The 12,830-nt window shown below is 37.3% G+C and overlaps 1 protein-coding gene across 1 annotated transcript in view; it reads right to left on the reverse strand.

The window, feature by feature from the left end:
• ajap1 (adherens junctions associated protein 1) overlaps window positions 1–12,830 on the reverse strand; it is a 52,897-nt gene that overhangs the window by 2,663 nt on the left and 37,404 nt on the right. Inside the window, exons 3-5 of the mRNA XM_037684984.1 lie at window positions 4,383–4,470; window positions 3,995–4,237; window positions 1,336–1,464 (exon numbers count right to left, since the gene is read on the reverse strand). Of these exons, the coding sequence (XP_037540912.1) occupies window positions 1,392–1,464; window positions 3,995–4,237; window positions 4,383–4,470 (404 nt within the window). The 3' untranslated portion in view covers window positions 1,336–1,391. The remainder of the gene's footprint in view (window positions 1–1,335; window positions 1,465–3,994; window positions 4,238–4,382; window positions 4,471–12,830) is intronic.

A 12,830-nucleotide genomic window follows, 5' to 3' on the forward strand; every position in this document is an offset into this window, starting at 1 on the left:
AACAGAATGACATTTGAAAAAACAGAATTAAATTAAGCCAAACAGGAAGTATATATATTTTTTACTTTATTAACAGCATAAAACCAAACAACAAAACAATATGCAATACACACACAACGGTGATACAGTTAAAAGGATAGCCTGCTAACTGTATCTCTGTTGTGTGTGTACTTTATATTGTTCTGTTGTTCGGTTTTATGCTGTTAATACAGTAAAGTAAGAAAGAAAAATCCTATTTGGATTAATGTAATTAAATTTTTTCAAATGTGATTCCAAATTTTTCAAATATAATTCTGTTTTTTTAATGTGATTCGGGCCACTTCCGCTTCGGCCACTTCCGTGTTGGCTTAATGTACTTCCGTTTTTTCCTAACGTGATTCTGTTTTTTTTTTTCAAACGTAATTCTGTTTTTTTTTATGTGATTCCGGCCACTTCCCCTTTGGGCACTTCTGCTTTGGCTTAATGCAATTCTGTTTTTTCAAATGTTGTTCATTTACACCTTAGGGCCACCGTACAAACATGTTGAAGTATAGCCTACTTTTCACTTATTCAGGGGGGAAATGGCAGCATAATGTAACTAGGAAAACATGCAACTCATATTTATTTTTTAAAGTCAGACGGCAGTTGTATGCTGTATGAAAATCATGTAAACATAATTCCTACATACAGTTTGCACAGATAAGTGTTTATTTCAGCATTGTAGCACCGAGAGAGCAGGCCACAGAATCCCGAAGTGAGTAATGTGTGTCCAGACAGGAGTTAGGCTCTGTCCTCACCCTGCATTACCTGTAGGCAATATATTCCTTTGAAAATCTGGGTCAATAGCAAACGTTACACCTCCCTCTGGCTTTCACCAACACTGCAAGGCTAGAGCATGTGCTTAATGTTGACACTTTGAATTTCAAATGCTGGGCCTTTCTGGTATAGCTACACTGTATTTTTGTTGTGCATTAACAACGTTTCCTGATTGAATATAATTATTCTTTCATGCTTTCGGGCATTAGAAATTCTAATTTTTTATATTTGTTAGCTTTTTTTATTGTTTCCAAAATCAAGATGGAACTAAATGTGACCATACTGTGCAAATGATTATTCTACTGTGCTATTGTTAATTTTATCTCTGACAAAGACGTGCAATACTGTTCCGAAATGGATTTTGAACCATTTTTTTATGTCTGCCCAGAGCACAGACAAGAGCATATTTAATGTCACAAATACAAAACATATGCCAAGTTCCTCTCTATTCCCAAAGTGGGGCAGCATCACCATGAGGATGGAGGTAGTTAAGCTTCAGATGATGATTTGCAGGGGGAGACTAAGTAGAACAGTACCCACCAGAGCATGAAGTCAGGATGTCTTTCCCACAGAGCATGAAGAAAGCCTTCAGCTCGTCAACAAGAGATCTCAAACCATTTCTCCGACACAAAGGCCACGGGTATCAGTTGTCTTTCAGTGGGAGAAGGCCTGTCGGGAAAAACAAAAATGGTTATACGATTAAACTGATAGAAGTGAAGGTAATGTGGATCAGAAACATTTTCCATTTCAGGTTTGGCAATGTTCATCTTCCAAGGTCTAGTTCTGTCTCTTGTTGCCCTCCAGTGCCACAGTCAACTCAGTATTGCTGTCACATTCGAACACAACAAAATGCTTCACTTACCAGCAGTGACATTGTTCAACATATAAAATAAACCAATAAAAATCCTGTATAACGTGCGCTAGTTAAATATAAACATTAAATTAATTTCACCCTCCCTGCCAATGTGCTGCAATGAATTCATAACAGCGTTTGGATGCACTCGGTAGGCGTTTTCATCTTTGCTGGCCCTGTAGCTTAGATGACCGTTGCTCTCAGACAATAAACACTGTCAATTCTCTGCCATTTTACTGTCAAACCTCCCACATAATGACTGCACGGTCTCTGCCAGCACACCTGTCAGTTTAAATCAAATGGAGGAGACGCATCATCCAAATACTTTTGCCCATTTCTATGATGGAAAAACAAAAAACACAGATCGCCTAAAGTGGTAAACATGAATGTATTCAGCAAAATTTGGAGTGAATGTCATGTTTAAAGTGCAGTAAGGAAGTGGCAAAGCAGAAAAGTCATGTTACTATGCATCTATAAATTGAAAAATAAATTGTGTCAGAGCTTCACAAAGATGAAGCATGAAACGGATGATGAGAATAGTATTAAAAGCAACCAATTTGTGTTGGGATTTGTTCAAACAAACCTCTGACTCAGTCTGACTGTGACTAAGAGAAGCAACATTCACAAAAAGATGAATTCAGGATTGCAATTTCGATTAACTCTATTTTATCTTTTTTCATACTTTCATGCTTTGTATGCCATAAATTGCAGTCAGAGTTTTAATGGGAGTTAGTAGGAGAGATCATATCTCTCCAGTTTTAGTTTCTCTCTGGTGGCTCCCTGTCAAATCCAGAACAGAATTCAAAATCTTACTTCTAACATACAAAGCTCTCAACAACCTAGCTCCATCTTATATTACTGATCTTATTGTTACATGTCTTCCTAACAGAGCACTTTCCTCTCAGACTGCAGGTTTATTTGTGGTTAATAGAGTCTCCAAAGGTAGAATGGGAGGCAGAGCTTTCTGTTGTCAGGCTCCTCTCTTGTGGAAGCAACTTCCAGTTTCTGTCCATGAGTCTGACACATTGTCTACTTAAGTATTTCCTTTTTGATAAATCCTATAGTTAGGGTTGACTTGGGTTTCCTGAGCTATGCTTTAGTTATGCTGCTGTAGGCTTAGACTGATGGAGGACAAACTGACCACATTTCTTCACTTTGCTGCTGTCTTTACTTACTCTACCTGTTTTGTATTTGTAATTATTTATATTGTTATGTTTTTTGTCTTTCTTCCAATAGGGGGTACACCTGCACCTACATCTGGACCTGCCGTTCTGTGTTCGTTTCTCTCTCCTTCCTGTCTTCTTAAACCCAGCCTGTCGAAACAGATGGCCACTTGTCCTGAGCCTGGTTCTGCTGGAGGTTTCTTTCTGTTAAAAGGAAGTTTTTCCTTTCCTCTGTTGCCTTTGTGCTTGCTCAGGTTTGAGCCTGTGACAAAGTGAAGATTTAACACGTCTGCTGGTTTCCTTCCTTGGATAGATGACTTTACTTATTGGGTTTTGTATGTATTTGTCTTTGGACAGTGCCCTGAGATAACTTGTTGTGACTATAGAAATAAACTGAATTGAATGTGAACATTATTAGAACCTTAGAACAACTCGTTGTCTCCTAGACTGATTACATTTCTACTGAGAAAGGGCAAAGAGTATGGAGAAAGGGCAGAAGTATTCATCCTAAAATTCTTTTTTTTTTTTTTTTTTTTTTTTTACCATTTTTGGGCTTATAAAACAATTCTTTAAACATCTCACAGGTATGAAAGAATGCTACATCAGCTAATATTAAACACATTAATACATTTGTTTAGTTTCTTACAGTTCTTTTTTTTTTCAAACTAACGTTGTCTATGATTCCATAAAAATGTATGTGTGCTGTGCATGGAACCAGTGTATCCCAATAGTGTGAAGGAGTTGCTGAAAATTTCAGCCTGCCAGGATTTGAGTAAACCTTCGGATGACCAGACACGTTGAGCAGGCAGACGGATGCATTGAGCAGCCTCAGCAACATTGGCATGTACATGCTCTGTGCACATTTTCCTAGTAACAAGAACAATGAGCAACAAACAGTGCCATGCAAAAGTAAAGATGTTAATTTTAAACTAATGTAGCACGCGTTCATACCTCCAAGATTTTTGAGAAAGATGTGTTGAATACTCATAAAAACAATACTAAAGCTTTCAATAGGCTAGCCATTAGCTTAGCATTGTTAAGGACCCTTTGCCTTTTCTGCAGCCTCTGTGCGCTGTCACTGATTTTAAGATTGACAAGGTCCTCATTACTGATAACTTTTTGACAGAACGTCACTTGAAGAGAGACCAGACTGTCCCTTTGAGCGAGTTATCCACATGCACACCTGTTTCCATTGTAAGAGGTCTTGAAGACAGGTGTCTGCTGGATCATCTCATCAGTGTAGATGGGCACGGCAGTCCGAACGCACTCATGTGAGCACTGCAGGCTGTCGTTGTAGGCAGTGAATATGTCCACCTTGCTTGGCACTCGAGCTGGGGTGAAGTCTGTCAGGTTTTGGCAGCTTTCCTCTTGCTGGTGGATCTTTCTCTGATGGCTATTGTGGCGACCATTTCCAGACTGTGCACAACTACAAAAACACGCACCAAAGACAAGAAGCAAACATAAAATCATACCTTGTACTTTTGGTTAAACTAATAATAAAAAATATTTAAAAAAAAAAACAAGAATAAAGTGTTGCAGCTGCGAATGAAAAGTAAAGGAATCTTTCCTACCAGTTCTTAAGGACGAGTGTTGTGATCAAGGCTGCAATAACCATGATGAGAGACACAGTGATTGTGATAATCTGGTGAACTGCCAAACCTGCAGAAAAACAATAATAAACATTGAGCATGCATCAGGAAATTATAAACATTAGCAAAATATTTCACCTCCATTTATAGAGGAACCCTACTGTTCTAAAAAGCTGAGGGATGCATTTCTTTTTCTTTAAATTAAACTAGTTGAGGGCAGCACAGTTGTGCAATTGGTAGAGCTGCTGCCTCTCAGAGAGCAGGTCCCCCAGTTCAAATCCTGGCTTTTGTTTGTATGTTCTCTCCGTGCATGCGTGGGTTTTCTTCAGGTACTAAGGTTGCACAGACCAAAAACATGCATGTTAGGCTGATTAGTAACTCTAAATTGTCCCTAGGTGTGAGTGAGAGAGTGAATGGTTGTTTGTCTCTGTGTCCCTGTGATGGACTAGAGACCTGTGCAGGTTGTACCCCGCCTCTCCCATAGTGATGGTTGGACATGGGCACCAGTGACCTTAACGACCCGAAAAGGAAGATGCGGGTAAAGATAACTTATACTTTTTGAGTGCATTAAAATAATATGTTGTAATGTTTGAGTTATTAAATAATTATTTTGAGGAATCAATGAGATCAGGTTTTTAAATGTATAACACTTCATGTTTTTATTATTATGTATGCATTTATTCATTCATTTAAAAGAAACAAAATAAACAAAAAAAATCAAAAAGAAAAAAATAACATTAAATGAAATGGGTGCAGAAAGAAGAAAAAATTATTATTATAAATGCCCCTTATTAATAAAATTAATAAATAAATGAACAACAACTTAGGTTTGAACATCTCCAAAGTGAAAACAAAAATATTAGGCATCCTTCACTTGGCACCATACTTTCCTAACAATTTAAAGCTTAATCATCTTTTTAAACATGTAAATTGTTTTAGAAATTTTGTATGGTCATACCAAGGCAGTTCCACAATCCTATTCCCTGAATTACAACGCAGCGCTCCTTCAGACTAGTTCTAAATGGATTTTTTTTTTTACAAACATTTCCATTCCATTAAGGTTATAAAAACTTTCTTTTCAACAAATTTTAATTGAATATTTGGGAGTAATATTTTTTATGAGCTTTATACATGACTTGTAAAATATTATATTCAACCAAATCATAAAATTGTAATAATTTCAACTAATAAAATAATACATTTGTTGGGTGACCATAGCACTTCGTACTAATAATTCGTATAGCTCTTTTTTTGTAAAATGAAAATAGGGTTTATTATGGTTTTGCATGCTTTTCCCCAAACTTCAATACAATATATTAAATATGAAATAATCATTACATTATACGATATATACAAAATTTATACACAATGTTTTTACATTGAAATAGTAAACCATACTCAGACAGAATCATTTTTGAACAATTCATTTCAGTGGGAACAAGAATGCGTTCAGATTTATTCATCTCAAAGAAAGAAACAAATGCCCCAAGGCTTTTATTTCAGCATTTTATTGAAGCAAATTATTTTTTCCTCAAAAAAAGAGAAAAAAAGACTATCAAAAGAATTGTGAAAGGTAATCTGCACACTTTGAAAAAGGAGATTGATGAATTAGACAGCAGAGGCACATTAAGTGATCTTCAGGACGTATGAGGGAAACGGCAGTGGAATCTATTTCAATGAGAAGAAGCACCTACTTTAAAAATGTCACACATCACAAAAAAGATGCCGTCGCATCGAGCTTCCAAACAACATTAGCATTCCTTTGGACTTGTTTTTGTGTTCAGTTCATTGAGATTTTGAAGTTTAAGTTTCGTGTTGTTTCTCTTTAACTTGGGGGCAACTTTCAGTTTGTTGCTAACGTTATTTTTTATGTGATGATGGATGGCTTGGAGTTGCTTCATTAGAGCTTCATTTCAGCTAGGCGACTGAGTGATATATCTAAAAGAGGACAATAAAGGAGCAGTCGGTGGGTCTTTTCGCATCACCCATAGCCATTTGAGTAATTGTAAATGTCTACATTTTAAATAGTGTAGTTTGAAAGAAATCACAGATGCATCATCGCATCCTTCTTGTTCATTCATTCCTGTTTTACATCTGCGGAATAATTATTTGCCTTCAAACTAAAGGTCTAATTAGCTGCAGACGTGACATTTTCTCAGGTCAAAGCTTAGACTGGTTGATGTTAAACTTTGACATGCCTTGAATTGCCTTAAATCTATGTTTAATTGGTCTTTGAATATCTATCCCGCGGAAAAAAAAAAATCAAAATCAAACCCATTAAAAAGGCAGCGGATGCTGGTGGAATGATAACACTACTCGTCTGCTGGATCCTGAACAGTCACTTGAGCATTGAAAACTAATTTGTAATCTTTCTGGTGTTATTTGATTCAAGGGGGATTACAAAACCCACAAGCCTTTGTACAATCAGTCCAACCATGTAATCATAATTTTACACACTGACATCTTCCAGGTGTCTGGGCTGAAGCTTTATTTTGTTGAGCTGTCTGGACAGTAAAACGCCCAAAAATAGTTACTATAGTTTAATGAAACCATTTGACCTTTTTTTTTTTTATTCGAGACGTCTTAGTATTCACATGCACGAAGAGCCAAACTGTTTTCATCATGCCCCATTTGATCTTGATAACTGAAGAAGAAAAGCGTTGTTCTGATTTACACTCTTAAGACGCTCGTGTACACTGATCTCTCCTTTCTTTTATCAAAGACAGTAATCCACAAACAAAACGGTGTAGTACATGTTTAAAGTGAGGATTAGTTCAAGACCACTGCACTGCACTTTAAGGTGCATTTGTGTGGCTGAGTGATCGAGCACGAGAGCAAACAGGATGGAATGGCACACTGCAGGGGGACAAAATAAATAAATAAAGAAAAGCTGTTTTGATGAAAATGCCCGTGTGGCCTGTATCCATCTCACCTCTCCATCAGCCAGCTGCCGAGCTGCTGATCCAGGCCAATTTGTCTTCTGGAAACGTTCAAAAGGAAGTGCTACTCTCGGTCATTTTCGAAAAGAACACAACCTCTCCCCTGCTGCTTTATAATAAACTTTCTCTGGACAGAGCTTTGGATAAGGCCAAGGCGGTCAACCTTGGATTAATGACATCTCCGGTTAGCACTGGGAAACTTTGCCTTCCCAGTGCAGCCAAGTCCCTTGCCACGACAAAGGCACATTAACGTATCTGATTGATATAAATGAATATTTGCATTTTCAGCAAACTCTCTATCTTCCATCTGCTCCTCTGCCTGCTTCTGGCTGATGAAGAAGTGGAAATTGTTCGGTTTTAAACGAGCATATGTTCAACTTCAGGCACAAGTTAAACTGTCTTTGACCCTAATCAATAGCTGAGGTGTCTGCTGAGAGTTGCTGTACCTTGCGTTGATGTCAGATTAAAAAGAGCAACCATGCAGTTTGGAGTAACTGAACCAAAAACTGCACCTAAACGTAAGTTTACCCCGTAAAAATCTGATTAAATCACATTATAAAGCTGAATTAGACTCTTGCTTTATCTCAGCGTTCAATAGAAACTACTATTTTAGATAAGAGGAAGCTTACTGACACAGCTGGTAAATTAGAACACTTTGTGTGTAGTTTAGTCGAGGTACTTAAGACAGAGGGGCTCATTAAATGTTACATCAGGCTGCCATTTGGGCCAAAATATGCATACAATCTTGGTACAGCTTCTTAATGAAGCAAACGAGGACTGGAACGTGAGGCTTGGCTACAGAAACTCAGCATTAAGACAACCACACTCTGATTTTAGGGCTCATTTAAGGATTCAAAGCTCATGGAGCACACGAGTGACAATTATGAGTCTAGTTCTGTGTTCATCCAGACGTTTAAGTTGGAGATGTAAAATGGTCTTTGTGTTTAAAATGTGTACCATGACATGAGTATATATATATAAGAAAAAAACATATCATCTTTGTCACACCTTATTTTAGAGAAACCCTAAATTTCATTTGGTCAAATTACTGCCAAACAAAGAATGATTGAGTGGAGGATAAAGAAAAAATGAAAACTTTCTAGTTCATGTTTAATGGACATGCCAACAAAACACGGTTGCTTAGATTTGTTTTCTTGTCAAGGACTTTTAATAAAAGCACCAACTTAGATGGAAGAAACAAAGTCATATAGTATAATTACCGTAGACTAGCAGGTAACGATAACGTTCTGTGGTATGTTGAACCCAAGTGCAGACAGACACTGGGAAGTTCAAAGATGAAATAAAAGATTCTACTTTATTAACAAAAAATAAAGGCTGACGTGGCAGCAAAACGTTAGAAAAATCCAGGATAGAAAAAAAATACAAAGGAACATAAAAAGAACGGCTGAGAGAAGCACAATCCATGAACAAGGTGGCAACACTTGAACTTAAAGGGACACTAAAGAGAAAACCATGAACACCTGGGGTGGTTGGGATTGGGAACAGGTGAAGCAAGGAGCTGGCAACGTGAAGGAAGAAACACGGGGGAAGGCAGGAAACAAACACATAAACACACAAATCTTAAAAAACAACAAAACGGAACACATTTGTAGAAGGAATTCTCTAAATTACTCTATGAAATGTCACATCACAACATTACTTTTCTTAGTTAATACAACAGATGTATTTTATACAACAATGACAAACAATTAATTTTTTGTCACAGAACTCAGAAGGAAATACAATTTGTCAAGTTTATCTCAAATTGAATTTAAAACAGTGTACGACATTATATACAATGTAGACTTTACATTTTCAGTGTTCTTGAGCAGAAAACATTAAATTCTAAGGATCAGTTGCTCAATTTGAGCAGCACGGTGGCACAACTTGTAGAGCTGCTGCCGCTCTGCGAGAAGGTTGCTGGTTCAAATCCCAGTCCAGGGGCTTTTCTGGGTGGAGTTTGCATGTTCTCTCTGTGCATATGTGGGTTTTCTCCAGGTACTCTGGTTTACTCCCACATACCAAAAACATGCATGTTAGGCTGATTGGTAACTCTAAAGTTGTCCCTAGGTGTGAGTGAGAGAGTGAATGGTTGTTTGTCTCGTTTGTCTCTATGTGTCCCTGTGATGGACTGGAGAACCGTCCAGGGTGTACCTCCCCCCTCGCACAGTGATTGCTGGACATGGGCACCGGTGACCCCCGTGACCCAAAGTGGAAGAATCGGGTTAAAGATGATGGATGGATGAATCGCTCATTTTATTTTTTCATATCTACTCATTTTTAGATTTATAGCCTTTTTTTTGTTTGATAATTCACTTAATGCTGACCTACTTTAACAATTTAACATGCACTTACACAAAATAAGTTTTAATGTTGTGTCTGCATTAATCAGACAATGTTTTAAGGAACCAATATAAAATTGTATTTCTCTGTACTTTAATATAGCAGCCTATCCTTGCAAGGACTCATTTTGCCCATTTCATATTTATCTAATATTGCACGTCTCCAAGAATGTTTCCCATGCACACCACAAAGTTTTCTGTGTGTATAAGAAACTTTTATTTTATTTATTTATTTTTTCACCAATATCCTCCAATATCCAATATACTCTAAAGAATACTACTGAAGAGAAAAATTAGCAATAATGTTTTTTTTTTCATATTGTTTAATGAAAGTTCAGATTTCTTTTGTTAAAAATATTCAAAACTCTTGACTGAGTTTTAAACTGTAGTGCTATTGTTAGGTTGTGTAATTTCACAGCCTTCAATAGGGGTTTTAATAGATTCCACTGGGAAATAAACTTTTCTGTACATCTGGCTGAAGGACCTTCTTCATTACTGCTTCATTCTTAAGTGCAAACATGATCACTGAACACATCAGAGTCAGAGATTCTTTATTGTCATTCGCACCACATGTGGTACATGTGGTGGAGCAAAATTATGTACACAGGGTCCCAGTTACATCCATGAACTAACTTACGCATGAGCTAATTTAGAGATTATTTTCACCTTCAGTATATATGTGTATGTAAATATGTAAATGCATAAATGTATGCTTTTTGCAGGGCTGATTAGCCTTCTTGCAGATTAAATTGTGATTTTTTTGTCCGCATCCTTACTGTAGGCAGAATGATTCTGAGAGAGCCAGTTGTAACAACACAAACGCCGGACAAATGATGCCCCCCTTAAATGGCTGTTTACTTAATGGGCATATATGTATGACTTACGTGTGTGCATGTGCAAGCTTGATTGTCTGAATGTTGCAGAATCCATCATTCTTTGCAAAAAGCCGTTTAGACCTAATGGTACACACCTACTCAGTGTTTGCTTAAAAGCTTCTGAAAAATGTGGGAAAGACCCCTCATTATAGGAGAGCCTCTACACTCCCACAAAGCACAGAGCACATTTATACACGCCTATTCAGTGCATGTTAATATTCTTTCTGACATGTCTAAGATTGCCACCACAGCAACCGGGCGCCTTTTCAGGACGATGGGAGAAGACTTCAGTCAAAGGCTGAATGTTGATGGCTAGGAAATTCCAATTAACATTGATGTCAAAGTGTCGATCTAGGCTGATTTCCACTGAGTAAGCAAGCAATCTAAAACACTTATTGCAAAAGCAGCAGAGATGGAGGAGCAGGACAGAATGAAGAGATAAGTTGAAGAGGGACAGATCAGACACAATTACACTAAATGCTTTTTCATTCAATGTCAAAGGCATTGCTGCATAATTCAGCCAGCCTGGTGCTAAAAGGTAAAATGGACTAAAAAAGGGGGGTCAGACAAAAAAAATATTGCTTCAGTGATAGCTACCCATAAAGGGAAATACACTCATCCTGAGTCTGTACTAGAAACAGCCAGAAACCTCAAATGCTCATCATGCAGCAGACAAATGAACATGATTTTCAGGTGATACAAAATGCCGTTGCATCTGATGCAGCTTCAAACAACCACCTTCAAGTCTGCATGCTGTCAGGTTGATGGAAGACTTTTTAATAAAAGCTTAGCTGTGCTGTTTAGCGGGTGAATGGACTGTGAAAGACACCGTGCACCTTGAGTCCATCTCCTGTTCAAAAATACTTTTTTTTTTTTCCCCAACAAGTGTAAAATTAAATGACATAAATGAGGGATCTTATCTCCATTATGCTTTAGCTCCTCTGACTGACAGAACATTCTCCCACATTCAAAGCAGTGACTCAGTCAACAGCTGCACTTTGTACGTTGAAGCCACATTGAAAAAGAGGGAGAAACAGAAAAGTGAAGCAGCATCTGTTCGGTCTTGCCCGTTCTTCTCTTGGCAGAGATGTCTGTAAATCAGAGACTGAGGTTTTGACTTCACACGCCTGTCATCAGACATCAGCATTTAAGTCCAGATTTAACGCTTGAGAAAAGAGATTCATTTTACCCACTTTATTGTGAGTCAATACCGAGAGCTATTGCAATTTTACTGGATTGCCATGGTAACTGTTGGGAAAAGTGGTTTCTATCTGTCTTAGTGTGTCTCTCGTTGTTGAGGAGGCTGTGCTGGACGCCTCTACAGGCCTAGCACAGGTCAAAGTGCTGTATAACAATGTTCACATCTTTAAAAATTGATTTTTCAAACACTTAACATGCATTTTGCATGTGCTCCGTTTGCCTTGCAGGAAATGTGAATTTACTTATTTACATCATTCATCCAAACCCTAATATATCTTCACAATTTTCTAAAGTAAAACAAATTGTTTACATGATCTAGTTACTTTATTCGTGTTCAGCACCACTGGATTTTTTTTATTTTAAACACTGGAAGTTTAAAAGTTAACCCAGTTCAAGATGACTGTCATAGCAATGCAACCTTCCAAACAAAAAAAGGTATAAGAGTTCATTTTACATGTATTGAGCTAAAGGATGGTGTGGCAGTAGCTGAGGGTTATCCACAACACATTTAATGAATATTAACATATTGTTGAGAATCATTAATTAAAAAGTTTGCCATTAATTAGTTGGAGTCAACTCATGTATCTCCTGAACCACTGGGCGGATTTTAATACAATTTTCTGGAAATGATAATTGTTAGTACTTCTATAAATAATCAACTTGTGCAGTCAAACTACTTCAAGATGGTTGCCACAGCAACCCTGGTTTTACAGAACTAAAATTTCATATGGTAATAGCTGAGGGTCTTTTCTAGCACGTACTTTGAGTATGAAATATTCTGACATTGCATGAGACTGTGCATAACTCTATTTTTAGGTTTGACCAAAATGACAACATAATTTCTCAAAAATAAAACGGTCTTGGTGTAAAACTCTGGCATGAGATTAAAGAGATTCCTTGAAGAAATGATGAGCTTTTCATTTTGTTTCAGGGTTATTCGCCGGTTCGTTGCGGTGTTTTTATTTTTTAATATCCCATAAAACAATTTAAACTCCACAGAATATTTAATGCATTCACGGACCTTTTTGTATTCACAGTCAACAAGTAACATTCTGTCTTTTATCTCACAGACCA

The sequence above is a fragment of the Nematolebias whitei genome, chromosome 11 (assembly GCF_014905685.2).
Source record: "Nematolebias whitei isolate Nwh7 chromosome 11, NemWhi1, whole genome shotgun sequence".
Taxonomy (NCBI): domain Eukaryota; kingdom Metazoa; phylum Chordata; class Actinopteri; order Cyprinodontiformes; family Rivulidae; genus Nematolebias; species Nematolebias whitei.